This window comes from Choloepus didactylus, chromosome 8 (genome assembly GCF_015220235.1).
Source record: "Choloepus didactylus isolate mChoDid1 chromosome 8, mChoDid1.pri, whole genome shotgun sequence".
Taxonomy (NCBI): domain Eukaryota; kingdom Metazoa; phylum Chordata; class Mammalia; order Pilosa; family Megalonychidae; genus Choloepus; species Choloepus didactylus.
Genome location: NC_051314.1, coordinates 128,697,388 through 128,715,496, shown reverse-complemented (window position 1 = coordinate 128,715,496; position 18,109 = coordinate 128,697,388). Strand labels below are relative to the sequence as shown.

Below are 18,109 nucleotides of genomic sequence, written 5' to 3'. Positions count from 1 at the left end.
TTGTTATTCTAGTTGGGATGGGGCCCTAGGGAATAATAAAAAGAAAATCTCCTTTCTTCTTTCTGTAAAGGGCAAGTCTATAGTTTTAAATTCTGCTGCTTTAGCTGCCACTGTGTCCCCAGGTGGGTTGACCCACTGGGAGCCCCCGAGCCTTCCCCTGGATCTCCCAATGCAGCTGTACACAGCCTGATGACAGTGGGGCCAGGAGTTCCAGAGCTGGAAAGCAACTGAGAACAAACAGTGCTCTGAGCTGCTGGCTGACGTTTGAAAAGTGTAGTGGGTCCAGGGCTGGAAAAAGGGAGTTCACCTTGATCACAATTAAAGGCAAACTACAGTCAAACTCCCAGTATGCAGAAAAGTGAGGTCATTAGCAGAGGCCCCACGGTGAGCTGAGCAGCATTCAGCGGGCCCTCAGCTGCTGCGCGTTTAACTAAACGCTCCAAATCCCCTTGGCTCCCTCTGCCTCCAGAGGCTTGCCCTGATTCGCAAGCCCCGGCAGCTACGACATCCTCCTCCATGCGTCCCTGGAAAGCACATGGCCATGGCCGTGGAAAGTCCTCTGGAAACCCAGGCCAGCCTCAAGAGGGTGGGGTACCAAGGTCATCATCACCAGTTCTTGTCCTTCCCCACCTTCAGAGGCTCCTTCACTAGGCCCTCCTCGCCAGGCTGGGAGCCGGGGGCCAAGGGACAGACTCCACTTTCACTGGGGTCGTAGAGCACAGAGTTGGACTTGAGACCCTCTGGTGATCCCCACGTGCTTTCCCTCCCGGGGCATCTCTGAGGCCCCACCTCGGCTCTGGCCTGGGCGGGGGGCACGGGTGGCTGAGGGCTGAGCCGGGAAGGCAGCTCCCCCTCCCCGTCACTGGCTTGCATGCTCTCCAGGGGCTCCAGCCAAGGCGCTGTCAAGAGGTTCCCACCCGGCTCCTTCCAGCTGTGGCGACTCGTCGCAATCTGTCTCCCTCCCGCTCTTTTCCTGTAGCAGCTCTGTTATAAACAGCTCCACCACAGTTAGCCAGGTTTCTTTCCGGATGGTTCACTTCATGGTTTCTCCTGCTCCAGGCTCCCCCTTCCACCCACTGCTCTTCTCCAGTGGGGAGATGGGATGGCAGGAGAGAGAAAGGAAAAGACAGACAGACAGACCAGGTGAGAGAGGCCACTGACAGGGTGAGAGAAACAGGACAGAGACAGATGTGAAGAGCGATATAAAGAATCAGAGGAAAGCTAGAGAAATGGTAGAGAAACCAAAAGAGGAAAGAACCAAAGAGAAAGGGCAAAAGAAAAGAATAGGGAAAATGAAGAGAGAGGACAAAGAGCGAAGAGGGAAGAGGAGAGTTTAGAAGAAAAGAAAAAGGGGAAGGAGAATGATAACGATGCCTCAAACATCCCAAGTGCTTTGGGGGTCCACTTGCTGCTCCAAGTGTTTTATATGCATTAGCTCATTTCATCCTCATGACAACCATGTGAAGCAGGCCCTGTGCTTCACGCATGAGGAAACTGAGGCACGGTTAGAATGTGTGAGTCCAGGCTGCCTGGCTCCTGAGCCCACGTTCTCAACCACTAACTCCAGTGGCCCCTTACAAACCAGATGATGAGGTGGCCCACAAGGGAAAGAAGAGCAGAGAGACACGGTCCCGCAGACAATGGAATCTGAAGGCTGCAGGTGTGGGGAGTGCTGGGAGGGGCTGGTCCTTCCACCACATAGAGCACCGGCCAGGGTCGGGCTCCTTAGACACAGCTCTCACCAAGGGACCCCCTCCTCATGCCACATGGGCATCCTTGCCCTCACAAGGCTTTGATGGAGGCTGTCGGCAAGTCTTTCAGTGCCCCCAGGGGACCGCTCCTGGAGGAGATGGCCCCGTGGGCAGCCCAAGGTGGGGTCTGGGTGTGGAGGAGGGTGTTGCCCCCAGACCTTGCACAGCCCAGCCTTGGTGGGAGGGCCGGCCCAGCAGGTGAGGACAGCTCTTGGCAGCTGCCCCTGTCCAGCACCCCCTGGGTCTCCCGTGGCACACCTGGGGCCCCCAATGCCCAACCCCTCCCACACAGTCCTGCTCTTAGCTGATGGTCAATCAGACTGTCAAGTACCTTAGTCCTTTGATGAGGAGGTTTTGGAAGCCTGGGAAGTCTTCCAGATGGAAAGGAAGAAATCCTTTCAAAGGTGGAAATAGCAGAAGGGATGGGAGCAGTGTCTGGGGACTGTGGCCCTAACCAGGCATTTCCCAGATGGCTCCCAACCCGGGATGTGCCCAGCCTGCTCTGGGAGGACGGGGGAAGGATAAAGTCCAGGGAGGCTCAGTGGCTCTGGCCATGGCTCTGCCTTCCCACATCCTCTCCTGGGAGGGCAGTGGCTAGGCCACCACATCCCATTCTCCTCGGGCCAGGAGACTGAGGCCTGCCATCACCTCCTGAACCTCCCAACTCACACCAGGCCCTCTAGCACGGGAAATGGTGGGATTTCAGCCTCACGGCAAAGACAGCCTGATTAATGGAAAGACCCCTGGCCTGGCAGTTGGGAAGGCTGGTGTTTAGGTTTTATCCACCAAAAATGAGCTGGACTGCTGTGGGCAAGTCTCTGCCCCTCTCTGGGCCTCAGTTTCTCCATCCGTTCCATGGCCCTTGTGTCCCTTTGTGTTGGGCGTTCTGAGATTTTTTTGACGCCTTGTTCCTTGTTCTGTGCCCTTTCTAGATTGAGTGCTCCAGCATTTCTGACTACTCAGAGAAGATCATTAAGGCCAACCACTTGGACAACAGTAAGACACGCTCAGGGTATTTCCCGTGGATGTGGATCGAGGGGCTTGTCCTTCCTTGTTGAGATGCATGGATTGACCCTAGATAGAAGAGTACAGGGTTCTTGGACCCGGGATGGTGGAGTGCCTAGGCGAGGCCCTGCTAGCAGGATTGTGGGCTCCTGAGGTCCCCCTGCCCATGCCGGGCAATGCTTACATTTGTCCCCTCTCAGTTCCCCGTGAGCCCAGCCTGGGGCTAAATCCTAACTTGCTTTTGCCTCTGCTTGGTCCCAGCTATAGGCAATCTCTTGAGTTCTGCAAAATGGCAGCTCTTCCCCCTCCTCCTTTTCCCTCTGCACAAACCCCAGCCCCACTTTTCCCGCTCACCCGCCCAGTGGCAGACCTCAGGCTCTGCCTGTGATAGGACGTGGCCCTCCACTGCCCACAGGCCCTGGGGCTGATGGGCCTGTGTTAGCAATTAGGCTCCTCTTGGGAGTGGGACCTCCAAGCTGGAGTCTGATTATACGGAGAGGTGTGTTCCCTTCCCTGCCTCTCCTCTCTCCTTTCCCGTGGATGGCACCATCCCTAGCCCCTTCTCTCTGGAGCCCGGCTTGAGCACATTGAGAGCTGAGAGTGTCCCTGAGCAGATCTCCTTTTTATCAGTTGGCAAGATTGAATTTAGTTGCCAGGCCCTGTGCTCAGTGCTGGGGAGAACCTCAAAGGAAGAGCAAGAAATAGTCTGTGCCCTGATACTGGCTGGGAGGTGGGCACCCAGCCCTCTGTACATCTCATGCTGGGGCTGGGGCTTCAGGGATGAGCAAGGCCCAGCCCTGCCTCCAGGAGCTCCTGGTGTAGTCAAGGAGAGTGGCGATTAGACAAGAAAAGTCACAATACAGAGGAACAGGTTGGAGCCGAGTGTGGCAGGGCGACAGTAGTCCTGAAGCAGTGGGATTGGGAGAGGTTCACTCCAAAAGAAAGAGCTCATAAGCAGAGTTCTGAGGATGGAAACAATGAGGTTTGGAGGTAAGGCCATTCCCCAGAGGCATCCAGGTCAGGGGACAAGCCGGCCAGGCCTGGGCAGGGGGAGAGAGCAGGGCTAGAACAAGAGGCAAAGTGGGAAGCAAGGAATCTTGGTTTTCAGTCCCTCTGGGGAATTCTCCGCCCCAGAGTCTGAGGTGCTGGGAGTCAGCACAGCCTTCCCTCTCTGTACTGTGTGCTCCTCAGCTCCTGGGGTGGGGTCCATGTCATGGCCCCTGCTGGCCCACCGGAACTCTTGTGCTCCCCTGCAGGGTGCCTGCTGTCCAGATACCCCTTGGGGTCTGACTTAAGAAACCAGGCATAGGTGGCAGCCTTCCCTTCACATTGCAACACAACTGTTCTCTGTCCTGCAACACACATGCCACCTGCCCTGTGTGTGGCTTGGTCCCTGCTGCAGGCTCCTTGAAAGGAAGGAACAGTCATTCATTCATTCCACAAATGTCTAGGAGCGCGTTCATGAGCCAGGATCTGGGGGTAAGGCAGTGAACAAGACAGGTAAAGCCACTGACCTCATGGAATCGACATTCCAGTGGGGGACACAGAAACTAAATAAAGATGTGAACACTCACAGAGAACTAGCAGATGGTGATGGGTGCTCTGCAGATCAGTCAGGTAGGGTGATCTGATAGGTGGGGACCAGAGGCTACTTTAGGCTGAGTTTACTCTGAGGAGGTTGCACTGAAGTTCATATTTGCATGACGTCAAGAAGCCAGGCTGACAGAGGTCAGAGGAAGAGAATCCCAAACAGAGGGGACAGCCAGTACAAACGCTCTGAGCAGGATTGAGATTGGCATGCTCGAGGAACAAAACGAAAGCCAGCAGGAGGCAAAGCAGAAAGGGGTAACAAGATGGAATCAGAGAGGGAGGCAGGGGCCAGATCATGTAGAGCTTTGTAGACTAGGGAAACAAGATCTGACCTTCTGAGAGCGATGCAGTACTTTTGAATGATTTTGAGCAAGGGAGGAGCACCCTTGGGTTTATATATTTAAATGATTCCTCTGGCTGCCCTATGGAGAATGGGTTGGAATGGATTGTAGGCAGCAAAAGCATAAGTAGACACCCAGTGGAGGCTATTGCAGTGCTCCAGGTAAGAGGTGCTGTGTGTGGACCGGGGTGGCCTCAGTGGAGGTGGAACTAGAGGCAAGGGGAGACACAGATGGATTGGATGTGAAAGCAAGAAAAAGGGGAGAGTAAGGGTTAAATTTACTGGGCTTGAGCAACTGGGTGGCTCAGCCAGAGGTGAATGATCACTGGGATGGCACAGGGAGTGAGAAATCAAGAGCTCTCTTTTGCACATGTTAGATCCAAGATGCCCTTTAGACATCCAGGTAGAGATGGTGAGTAAGAGTTGGCTATATGCATCTAGAACTCCAAGGAGAAGGGGATATACAGTTGGGAGTCACTGGCTTATAGATGTTATTTAAAGCCACAGCATGAGGCCACTAGTGGCAAGGCATAACTATAGAATAGAACTGGGCCAAAGATAGGGCTTTGGGGGCATTTCAACATTTGGTGGTCAAGCAGAGAAGGGGCTAAAAGATGCAGGGAAGGTCCATTCAGTGAGGCTGATAGACATTCAGAAGAGCAGAGTACCACTAAGCCAAGGGAAAGAGGAAATGGTCAACTGCAGGGAATGCTAAGAGATCAAGTAAGATAAGAGCAGAGAATTGATCAATGAATTTGGCTATGTGAAGGTTATTGGTGATCAAGGGCAGACTCAATGTAGGGGTGGGGATGGAAGTCCAGTTAGAGTAGGTTAAGGAGAGACTGTGAAGTGAGGACCATAAATAACTCTTTTTGCTGTGATGGTAGTCAAAGAAATGGAGCAGTAGCCACAGGGGGATGTGGGGTCCAGGAGGAGGCTTTGTTTTTTGAAAATAAGACATATGAAAACATGTGTGTATGATTAAATGGTCCAGTAGAGAGAGAAATTTCAGACCTAGGAATAAATAAGAATAAATAAATATAAGAATAAATTTGCAAGCAAGGACCTTGAGAAGGTAAGAGGGGTGGGGTCTGGGGTCCAGGTGGAGGGGTTGGCCTTTTTCCTGGAGTAGGGTCAGGTCAACCATAGTAACTGAGGGGCAGGGGGGAGTTGGGCCCGATGGAGGTAGGCTGGTGGTGGGAAACTCCTGGTTTGTTGCTTCTGTTTTCTCAATGAAGATTGAGGATGTCATTGGCAGAGAAGAGGGGTAGGGGTGTCAGAATTCTGAAGGGCAATGGGGAGGAATGCAATGGTCTTTTGGAGAGAGGAAAAACAGACATGTTGGGTGGTAGGGCTTGCTGGGACGCATTCAGGGACTGTTATTCAGTGTGGATATAGATTCGAAGTGAGTCCAGTTCACCCCACCGGGTGATTTTTCTCTTATAGCACTCAGTCGTGAGGTGACTGAGTGAGGGGATGCCTGGGTTGGGACCTTACTGGGAAAACCCAACAGTGGGAGGAAGGTGCAAAAACTTGGTGACAGTAATGGACCATGGGGTCTCAGCTGGATGAGGAAGGAGGAGAGGAATATAGGGGGTGGTGGTGGAGAAGCGATAGTGAAATTGGGCAGGGCACTGGGCAGGTGGCATCTGTTGGCCATGAGCAGTGCCGAGGCCTCTAGGCCTCTTGCCAGCCTGAGTAGGGGGAAGGTGGCTCAGATACCCCGGCCTCTGACTGAGTGCCCAGAGCAGCCCTTTGGATCCTGACTCATTGGGGAAAGCCAAGTCCCTCTGTCCCCTTCTCAGAAGGTGCTTGGTGGGGCAGAAGCAACAGAGGGGTGACCTCTCTTCCTGCCCAGTAAAGGTGGAGAAAGAAAACCAGCTGTTTCTTTCTCTGCCAAAAGGCAATGGAGCCTAGAGTCCACGTGCATTCATCTGATCTCCCACCCCCCAGCTCTGTGAAATGGTGGGGCAGGTGGCTTTCCCCATCTAACAGATAAGGAAACTGAGGCTGAGGTTTGGGTGACTGAGCTGGGCCAGGCTCGTTTGTATTGGCTGGCATTCCTGTACTCTTTTCTAGATGTCATTTACGCTGATGTGGAAGCATGGAGAGCCTACAAACCTGAAAGGAGAAACTTCTTAGCGGAGGTGGGAAGGTGCAAAGGGATACAGAATCAGATATCGCCCCAGTGGCCTCCAAGGAGCATTTAGCTCCTTCCCCCTGCCTCGGTGCAGGCTTCACGTGCTCAGGAATCCCTGATCTCTGAGATCCCAGAGGGTCTGCCCCACCCCCTTGCTTGTCATCTATCCTCCTTGACTTCAACTCAACCCAAACGTGTTCCGGGCTCTGGAACTACAGCCTCCCTTGCTCACCGTCCTCCTCCGGCTTTCAAACAAAACCAGGAGGTTATCATCTATGCTTTATCATTGCCTAGTGTCCAGATCTTATTCGTGTTTTGCCGATTGTCACAATGACGTTTGTAGCAAAGGGATCCAGTTCAGAATCACACTTTGCATTTGGTTGTTATGTTTCTTGAGTGTCCTTCAAGCTGCCACAGTCAGGCTTTCCTCGACTTCCATGGCTTTGACACTTTTGAACATCACAGGCCAGTCTTCTGTAGAACGCCTCGCAGTTTGGGATTGTGTGATGCTTCCTCAGGATTGGATTTGGGTTCTGTGTTTGATGGGAAAGTCACAGACACGATGCTCTCTTTTCATTGCGTCCTATTAGAGGGCATGCAGCTTTGATTTGTCCTATTACTTAGAGCATTTACTTTGATCCCTTGAGTAAGGGGGGTGTCTGCCATGCTTCTCCACTGTAAAGTGGCTCTTTTCTGTCTTGTAATTAATAAGATTTTCTGGGGAGGTCCTTTGAAGCCACATAAATATTTGATTCCTCATCAAATTCCATTTATTTAGTTACTCACTACGGACTTATGGTTTTCTATTTGATTCACTAGGTTATCTCTGTTATCACCTCTGACTTTGGTTCCCAAATTGTCCCCAGTTTGGTCACTGGGAGCCCCTTCCAGCTGGCTTCTGTGACCTTTTGATATGCCCCTGTTCTGGTTTGCTAATGCTGCCTGTTATGCAAAATACCAGAAATGGATTGGCTTTTATAAAGGGGGTTTATTTCGTTGCAAAGTTGCAGTCTTAAGGCCATAAAGTGTCCAAGCTATGGCATCAACAAGTATACTATCACTGAAGGGAGGCCAAATGGTGTCCGGAAAACATCTGTTAGCTGGGAAGGCATGTGGCTGGCATCTGCTGATCCCAGGTTGTGTTCCAGCTCCACTCTCAGCTCCTGTGCATTCTTCAAAGTGTCTCTCTTGGCTGTAGCTGCTCTGCATCTGGGCCTGTGTGGATAAAGACCCACCCTGAATGGGTAGGGCAACACCTCCATGGAAATAATTCAGTGAAAGATCTCACTGACAGTTGATTGAGTCACATCTCCATGGAGACACTGAACCAACAGGTTCCAACCTAATCAACACTAATACGTTTGCCTCCACAAGACTGCACCAAAGAATATGGCTTTTTCTGGGGGACATAATATATACAAACCGGCACAGCCCCCTTTCACTTGTTGGTAGCTTTCTTACTTTCTGGCACAAGATGTTCCAATCTCATCTTGTACTTTCTCTGCCCCAGCCCTGGAATCAGCTCTTTCTCCAAGGAGCCCTGGCTCCTTTTTATGGAGATTGGCATTTAGATACTGAGTTCTGGGGTGAAGTGCATTCACTGCTTTTAGGGTGTCTCTGATCCCAGGCAGTTTCAGCGGAGAGAGCTAGGGAATATGTGCATATGTGTGTGTGCATGTGTGTGTACATAGACATTTGCATAGCAATTCATGTTGTCACACTGACACCTTCACTTCTAATCCACAACCTCAGGCTTCACTCTAGCTTTCTCCCTTCTCTGATCATGAAAAACCTGCCTCCCATTATTCTTCATATATTTACTGACTGGATCAATCCCCTGTACATAATCGATCCATCTCCCATTGTTGCCACCTCCTGCCCCCATGCAGATGCTTCTGGGGCCCTGCATGGGCAGCCACCTTGCTTTGCTCGGGCTCTGGCTTGCTGAGCAGGAACAGCCCATCCTCCTGGGGATGGCCTTCTGACCCCGCCCAGGCTCTGACGTACTGGGTGGGGTGCCCTGCATCAAGGATGCTCTCCTTGTCCTGCTCAAGCTTCCACACCCCACACGGGAGCATGGCAGCATCTCCCTTCTGGCCCTGCAGCAGGGACGGCTGGCTTGCTCAGTCCCACCTGACAGCTTTAGGACTGAATCCTCCCATGCTCTGGATTCTGCTGGCTAGGACTTGATTCTGCACTCCGGAGGCAAAGGCCCAAGAGGGCTAAACCATTGTCCCTGAGAGAAGAGCTGCCCCACCTTGCTTTGTGCCTGTTCCTACCCCTCCCACACACTGTACCAAGGAGGAGGGGACTCCATGCCCAGGACCCTTTATCAGGCAAAGTTTTGTCCATTTCTTCCTCCCCAGGGGTCCAACAGCTTGGTGGAGCCAGAGGGGCCCCCAGGACCCTGTCGGTTGTGCCAGCTCGCTCTGCCTTGGCATGTGTACTAGAAAGAGGACAGCTTGACTGCTTGGATGCTTCCATGGAAATGCTTTTGAAAGGCTGCAGCAGCCAATTGTGTGGGTCTCGGGAGTGTGGGTGCAGAGACATAAATAACAACACAGGACATAAAATACCTGCCACCCAGAATCAATCAATCTCTCTTTCCCTCTCCACCTCCATAAGGCTTCTTGGAAAGGATTTATTCACATGGATGTGCACACTCTGTGCAGCCACCTGCAGGAGACAAGCAGCCTTCACATGGCTTCTTACACACACATGGCCCTCACACGTGCCATGGTGACTCTTCCTTGACAACTATTATTTCCTCCCCTTCCCTGCCGAGGAAACCAGGGGGCTGCCAAGATGCTTAAAAAGGTAGATGCATTGTGAAAGTTGGCATGGGAGCTCAGGGACTGATAACGATTTTCTTAATTATGGAAACAATAAACCAGAACCCATTTACTTCTTAGAAAATTGAAGAAATAAAATGTATCCCTCCTCTCTCTTCTTCTACCTGTGCACATCCTAAAACACAAATGTCAGGAATGGAAGAGACCTTAATATAGTATGATGATGGGGTGATGATGGACCAAAGTCCCCTGCAACCTAACAGCAGGGAATGCTTGGCCAAATCACTTCACCCTGCTGAGCCTCTGCTCACACCTCCGGAGAGATGTGTCAGTGCCCAGCTTACAGGGGTATTGGAGGATTGGAGATACTGCACATAAAGTGCCTAATAGAAAGGCCTTGCAGATAATAGGTGCTCACCAAGTCTTAACTATAGGCCCTTTCTGCTTTAACGTTCCTGCAATTCAATAATTCTTGGCTACACGCTCCAAGTCTAATCTAAATGGTGCTTGAATTCTTTGCTCTGACAACATTCCTCCATGCTATGCAACTGTCCATCCTGGGGTGATTCTCCTGATGGGGAACCCACTACCAGCCACCCAGGGAGCTGCAATGTTAGACAGCACTTCTGTCCACTGAGCTGAATTCTGCTGCCCTGCAACTTTGCCGATGTTCTAGTTCTTTCCTTTAGGGTCATAAGAGCAAAGAGACTCCCTCATCACATGGCAGTCCTTCCCCCAGATCTCCAGGTAACACATTCTCAGTTTCTTCATCCTCTGCTCAAAGAGCTTTCTTTCTTTCGGACTCTTCAGCATCTCTTCCACCCTCAGAGGGCCATGCTAAGAAATGAGGACCTCTGGTCACTGGAGGAGTTCAGATGCCATACTCCTAAAAACGGAGCTCCACGGTTCCTCAGCATTTGTGGAAGACACCTTGTCCCACTGTTTCTGAGCTGGAAGTCAGCCATGATCCATTGTCTATCCATGCATGTGTCTACCAAGCTCTATCTCCTAACCTATATCTGGTCAGTGGAGGTTTTGAATTCCATACTCAGTTCATATTAAATTTCAGGTTGTTAGATTTGGTCCTTCTTTATGGACTAAGACTCTTTAGAACATCACTCTTCCCCGATTGGGTTATCTACACAGCGAGTGTAGACGCTCCTGGAGGTTGGTCTACGTTGATCTCATAAATCAGCTCCTTTGAGGACAGTCATGTGGCCGGTGATGAATCCACATAGTAATTCCTCACCTTCTCTGTTAGGAGGCCATGGGGGTGACACCCTGTTGAGTTCCTTGTTGAAGGCCCTGCATGGTGCCCTGCGGCACGGCCATTAAGAGAACTGGGTCTGGAACTAGACTTCCTGTCCACACCCAGCTCAGCCAGATGTAACTTGTGATCGTGGATAACGCCCTTCCTGTGCCTCAGTTTCCTCGTCTGTGAAGTGGGAATAATTGTGGTACAAACCTCACAAGGTTATTGTGAGGGTTAATTAGTAACTGTAGGTAAAACTGGGGTGTGCTGGAATGGGCTCTTACAAGCTCCTGAGAGCAGATTGCTAAATTTTAAGTCAGTTTGAGGAATGGCGGAAGCCACTTTGGTAGACTGAAATTTGCCATGGTAGGAGTAGTTCCACCACTGAACTCAGCAAATGCTACCACTCAAGGCCTTTTCCCCTTGGAGAGCCAGTTGCTAAGTATCTACCAGCACACTACTATGCAAAACACAATGGTATCTGGCAGGCAGTAAGCACCCAACAAGTGTTAGCTAATGTTATTATTATTATTTCATTTATTAACTTAACTAATAGTCCTGTCAAAAGAAGAAATGAGATTAATCAGATACAATAATTTTTAATGAACCTGTACCAGTGGCTCTGGTAATTGCGACTTTTTTCTAATTGCTCGTGAAGCACATGATTAATAATCTTAGAACTGAGTTTCATTTATTCACTCCTTCAAGCATTATTGCTCCAACTACTAGGCCCGGCACCAGGCACTGGGGAGTCAGTGGAGAACAGGACAGACAAGAGCTTGGCTCTCATGAAGCTTCCAGGCTCGTGGACAAGACAGACAAAAAAGCAAGTGCACAAACAAAAATCACAATATAATTATAAATTGTGGAAGTGCTTGGAAAGAACCATGGTGGAGTCAGTGAGAAAACTGCTTTTGATGGGGTGGCCTCAGCGGGGTGCGGGAGCCGGCTTGCATGGCCTTGCAAAAGCTGATTCTCGGCACCTCTTCCAGCTCTGTGTGGTTAGCTTGAAACCAACCATGGTGGAAGCATTTACATCATGGGCGTCAGTAAATGCCCCAAATCAGGGCTGCCTCTTTCGTTCTGAAGAGCTGGTTGTTAAACACTTAGCAGCACAGCCCTGGTGGGCAGGGAATACTCTTCTGAGGGGACAACGTGGAAACAGAGACCAGAATGATGAAAAGAGGCCAGCCATGCTAAGAGCAGGGGGAAAAGAGTTAAATACAGAAGGAATAGCCTGTGCAAATTCCCTGGGAGGGTAGAGACTTCCATCTGTCCCCATGTAAGCTTCTACTATAGTTAGTGAGTGGAAGTGAAACCTGGAATGATTTTTTGAATAGTGGGGCCTAAGAAAAGCTTTGTTGCCTTTTAAGTCTCATCGATTTCAACCACTCTATGCAGTGCCACCCCCTTCTTAATAATCCCTGGCTCCCTTGACCAAACCCACACAAGCATCTTCCCATGGCCAACATGTTGGGTATTTGCCCAGGCTTGGATATTGCAGGGCTTCTAAGGCGTGGGTGACAACTTGGGGTTGGGAAGAGTCCTGGTATGCTTTTGGTTAACTGAGCATTATTCCAGCCAGTGCCTGGAAGAGGAGAGATGCCAAGCAGGGCCTAGGGCTCTGGCCAAAGCTAGGCTGGATGTTAGAGCCCCAGCTAAGCAGACTGGGCCTTCAAGGGAGCTTGAGGAGGCTAGGGCAGGAAGCCAGGCAGATTTTGCACTGGGGAAAAGTCTGAATGTTCCTGGGCCAATTAGCGGATTTGGGAGGGTACCATATTGAGGTACTTACCATACTGGGGCTACATAGCACCCAGGGCTTGTCTCTGCTGCTCCAGTTACGGGTCTTTTTGCTGCAGGAGGTATTCCAAGTCCCACCAGATGTTGAGGGTAAAGATGCTAATGTTCTCTTTCTCCTATTGCTATTGGCTCAAGAATGGGTCTGAGCCTGACCTTGTAGGAGAGGTTTAACCAGGTCTCTGGGGCCTGGGAGAAGACACGGGCAAGGAGCCAAGGCAGGGACTGATGTGGGTGGCAAATGGGTTCTGTCCCTGACACTGGCTGCCTGTGCTGATTCCACCTGTCCTTGTCCCAGCAACCAACCTGACCAACCCTTAGGACAAGGATGGGTTAGGCCTTTAGTCCTTTGCCTTCTCTGCTTTCTTTTCTCCCATCATCCCAAGAAGTGATTACTTTCTATAATGAATCTACATTCATTACATTGCTTGGTGTCCACAATCACCCCATGAGATAGGTAAGTTAGATGTTGCTATATCTAACTTACCCTAACTTTGCCCAGTGAAGGGAAGGATTCTCTGGGGGGTTGTGTGATTTGCACAAGGTCACACACAATGAGGCTTGGGTTTTGGCTCCACCATTTTATTTCTCTTAAACCCCTCTTCCCTCATTAGGCAAATAGAATAATATGAAACCGCATGAGTTGCTCTGAGGATTATTGAGATTATATATGTCAAACTGCTCTGCAAACTGCAATGCAAGTGCTAGTAATTTTTGCTGTCATAATCAGGACTAGTTGGAAGATCCTTTGCCTTTCAACCCAATATCGTTTTTACGGAAACGCTTATCCTTTCATCCAATCATTCAGCAATGATTTTTTTTTTTTTATCAATAAAGAAACTTTATAGTTTAATTTAGTATCACTTCATCAATCACACTTCATTGCTGGATATAATAAAAAGGTATTGGCTTTTTTTTTTTTTTTTCATTTTTATTGAGATTGTTCAGATACCATACAATTATCCAAAGATCCAAAGTGTACAATCACTTGCCCCTGGGTACCCTCATACAGCTGTGCATCCATCACCACACTTAATTTTTGTTCAATTTCTAGAAACTTTTCATTACTCCAGACAAGAAATAAAGTGAAAGATGAAAAAAGAAAAAAAGAAAAGGAAACTCGAATCCTCCCCTATCCCTAACCAACCCCCCTCAATTGTTGACTCGTAGTATTGGTATAATACATTTGTTACTGTTTATGAAAGAACGTTGAAACACTACTAACTGTAGTATATAGTTTGCAATAGGTATATATTTCTTCCCTATATGCCCCTCTATTATTAACTTCTAATTGTATTGTCATACGTTTGTTCTGGTTCATGAAGTGATTTCTAGTATTTGTACAGTTGATCATGGACATTGCCCACCATAGGATTCAGTTTCATACATTTCCATCTTTTGACCTCCAACTTTCCTTCTGGTGACATATATGACTCTGAGCTTCCCCTTTCCACCTCATTCACACTCCATTCGGCGCTGTTAGTTATTCTCACATCTTGCTACCAACACCCCTGTTCATTTCCAAACATTTAAGTTCATCCTAGTTGAACATTCTGCTCATACTAAGCAACCGCTCCCCATTCTTAAGCCTCGTCCTATATCTTGGTACCTTATATTTCATGTCTATGAGTTTACATATTATAATTAGTTCCTATCAGTGAGACCCTGCAATAATTGTCCTTATGTGTCTGGCTTATTTCACTCAGTATACTGCCCTCGAGGTTTTGTCATCAACCCTTTTTTTTTTTTTTTATATTGTTTTGTTCACTCACCATACATTCCATCCCAAGTAAACAATCGATGGTTCTCTGCATGGTCATACATTTATGTATTCACCACCTTCACCACTATCTATATAAGAGCATCTACATTTCTTCCACAAGGCAGGAGGGAGAGTCAAAGAAGGTAGAGAGGCAAAAGAAAGAGGAAAAAAAAATGACAGCTAGGAAGCAGAAAAAGGAAAAATAACCTTAAATCAAAGTAGAGTAAAGTATCAGACAATACCACCAATGTCAAGTGTCTAACATGTCTCCCCTGTCCCCCCTCTTATTTGCATTTACCTTGGTATATCACCTTTGTTACATTAAAGGAAGCATAATACAATGATTCTATTAGTTACAGTCTCTAGTTTACGTTGATTGCATCCCTCCCCCAATGCCTCCCCATTTTTAACACCTTGCAAGGTTGACATTTGCTTGTTCTCCCTCGTAAAAGAACATATTTGTACATTTTATCACAATTGTTGAATACTTTAGATTTCACCAAGCTACACAGTCCCAGTCTTTATCTTTCCTCCTTTCTTCTGGTGTCTCACATGCTCCCCACCTTCCTCTCTCAACCGTATTCATAGTTACCTTTGTTCAGTGTACTTACATTGTTGTGCTACCATCTCCCAAAATTGTGTTCCAGACCATGCACTCCTGTCTTCTATCACCCTGTAGTGCTCCCTTTAGTATTTCCTGTAGGGCAGGTGTCTTGTTCACAAAGTCTCTCATTGTCTGTCAGAAAATATTTTGAGCTCTCCTTCATATTTGAAGGACAGCTTTGCTGGATATAGGATTCTTGGTTGGCGGTTTTTCTCTTTCAGTATCTTAAATATATCACACCAATTCCTTCTTGCCTCCATGGTTTCTGCTGAGAGATCCACACATAGTCTTATTAAGCTTCCTTTGTATGTAATGGATTGCTTTTCTCTTGCTGCTTTCAGGATTCTCTCTTTGTCTTTGACATTTGATAATCTGATTATTAAGTGTCTTGGCGTAGGCCTATTCAGATCTCTTCTGTTTGGAGTACGCTGCGCTTCTTGGATCTGTAATTTTATGTCTTTCATAAAAGATGGGAAATTTTCATTAATTATTTCCTCTATTATTGCTTCTGCCCCTTTTCCCTTCTCTTCTCCTTCTGGGACACCAATGATGTGTACATTATTGTACTTTGTTTCATCCTTGAGTTCCTGGAGACGTTGCTCATATTTTTTCATTCTTTTCTCCATCTGCTCCTTTGCATGTAGGCTTTCAGGTGTTTTGTTCTCCAGTTCCTGAGTGTTTTCTTCTGCCTCTTGAGATCTGCTGTTGTATGTTTCCATTGTGTCTTTCATCTCTTGTGTTGTGCCTTTCACTTACATAGATTCTACTAGTTGTTTTTTTGAACTTTCAATTTCTGCCTTATGTATGCCCAGTGTTTGCTTTACAGCCTCTATCTCTTTTGCAATATCTTCTCTAAACTTTTTGAATTGATTTAGCATTAGTTGTTTAAATTCCTGTATCTCAGTTGAAGTGTACGTTTGTTTCTTTGACTGGGCCATAACTTTGTTTTTCTTAGTGTAGGTTGTAATCTTCTGTTGTCTAGGCATGGTTTCCTTGGTTATCCAAATCAGGTTTTCCCAGACCAGAACAGGCTCAGGTCCCAGAGGGAAGAAATATTCAGTATCTGATATCCCTGAGGGTGTGTCTTAGAAAATTGCTCCACCCTGTGATGCCTCAGGTCAGTGTGCTTTTCTGCCCAGCAGGTGATGCCTGTTAGCCTATAATTCTTGACTGGTGTGAGGAGGTGTGGCCCCGTGCTCCCCCAGGCTCTGGGGTCTGGTTCTGAATGGAAAGGGCCCCACCCCTTTCCTCCTAGAGAAGACAGACCCCCCAGGTGGAGGTCATTAGCATTTCAATGGTCTGTCTCTCTCTGCTTGTGCTGTCTCCACCCTTCTCTGAGTCATAACCCTGGAAACTGAAAATGACTGGGTCTTTCTCCACTGAGGTGAAAAAGAAACAGATAGTCCCCTTCAGACCCAGTCCAAGGTGACCCTCCGGCTCTCCAAGGTCAGTCGTCACCCAAAGCCTCTGTCTGTTTTTTGGGGTATTCGTACCTGTAGTGAGCAGTTCACACTCGCTACTTAAAACCCCAGTTGGAGCTCAGCTGAGCTATATTCACTTGCTGGGAGAGAGCTTCTCTCTGGCACCACAAGGCTTTGCAGCTCAGGCTATGGGGAAGGGGGTCTCACGACTTGGATCTGCAGGTTTTACTTACAGATTTTATGCTGTGATCTTGGGCATTCCTCCCAATTCAGGTTGGTGTATGATGAATGGATGATCTCATTTGTCCCCCCACAGTTATTCTGGATTATTTACTAGTTGTTTCTGTTTTTTTGTAGTTGTTCCAGGGGGACTACTTAGCTTCCACTCCTCTCTATGCCGCCATCTTGCCTCAGCAATTATTTTTGAATGTTTGCAAGGAGCCAAGTGCTTTCTGCTAGATCCTGAAAATAGGAAGCTAAGCTAGATGACAAAGAGCAGGAGTTCCCAGGCTGGAGGCAAGCAGGGTTCTTAGGCAGCTGGTATGGATGTCCCTGGAATGGGTGAGGAAAGTGCCCTGGGAGTGGAGGAGAGGGAGCAAGTGACTTTGCTATGGACAGGGTGACATCAGGGAAGGCTCCATGGCTCATCCTACAACCCCCCACTCCCACCCCCCCACCACACACATGATCTCCATGCCCACCTTTCTGTAGGACAGGATCTGTTCTAAGAACCAGTGAGGAGTCTAAAATGGGGAGATTTTCACCTAATACCCTATGCAGTCAGCTGACCCTAACTGACATGCTGGAGACCCAAAGGAGAACAGTCTGGACTGATTTGTTAAAAAAAAAAAGCCAAGCAAATAACCCAAATAACCATTAATCAGAATGACTAGATTTCTATATCAACTACCAACTACCCCAGCCAAGAAGGAAAAAATAAAATCTTAAACCATTTTAAAAAATCCCACTAAAAATAATTCCTTCTACCCCCTGCAAAATCTAGATATTTGATTTGCAAACTTGAAGCTACAAGGGAAAATCTCCTATTTTAGAGTTTATTGCTCCCTGTTGTGCATTTAGCAATGATTAATCATTCTAGAATTCATGAGCCAGGGTCCTGTCACAGCTGGTTGAACAAAGTTTCCATCATCCTTATGGAATAAAAATACAACTCCAGACAGTGACCTCAATGCAACCTTGAGTTGGTGCCATTTTAGCGATGTGGGGTTCAGATTGGGGGTGGAGCTCTGCAGCCTATAGCTGCTCACGGCCTTAGTATCAGGGGCTAAGACCCCCCTCTAAAAGCCTCAACATGGAGGGGAAGGGAAGGCTGCAGCTGTTTATGCCCATACGTCTCTAGCCAACCTAATGCCATATGCTTGACCCGATGAATTGGCCTAACCCTGCCATGAGAAATAGGGTTATGCAGACTGGGCAGCTGAATCTGGGAGTGTTTGCTGGTGGTGACTAGAGACAATGTGAAGGATACGCCCAATGATTTGGCAGGGCAATTACATTAGAACCCATAGAAACAATGTGGTCTCTTAAAAAAAAATGCGCTCCAGGAATTGGTGCAAATTGAAGCAAACTGGATGTTGCAGTGCTTTTCTTTATTGATGTCAGTTTTCCTCACCAGTAAGCCACACAGAATCCCT

General features: G+C 48.3%; 1 protein-coding gene across 1 annotated transcript in view; it reads left to right on the top strand.

Annotated features, from left to right (window-relative positions):
* Positions 1-18,109, top strand: part of PRMT8 (protein arginine methyltransferase 8) — a 96,479-nt gene that overhangs the window by 51,974 nt on the left and 26,396 nt on the right. Inside the window, exon 4 of the mRNA XM_037847831.1 lies at positions 2,684-2,747. Coding sequence (XP_037703759.1) covers positions 2,684-2,747 — 64 coding nt within the window. The remainder of the gene's footprint in view (positions 1-2,683; positions 2,748-18,109) is intronic.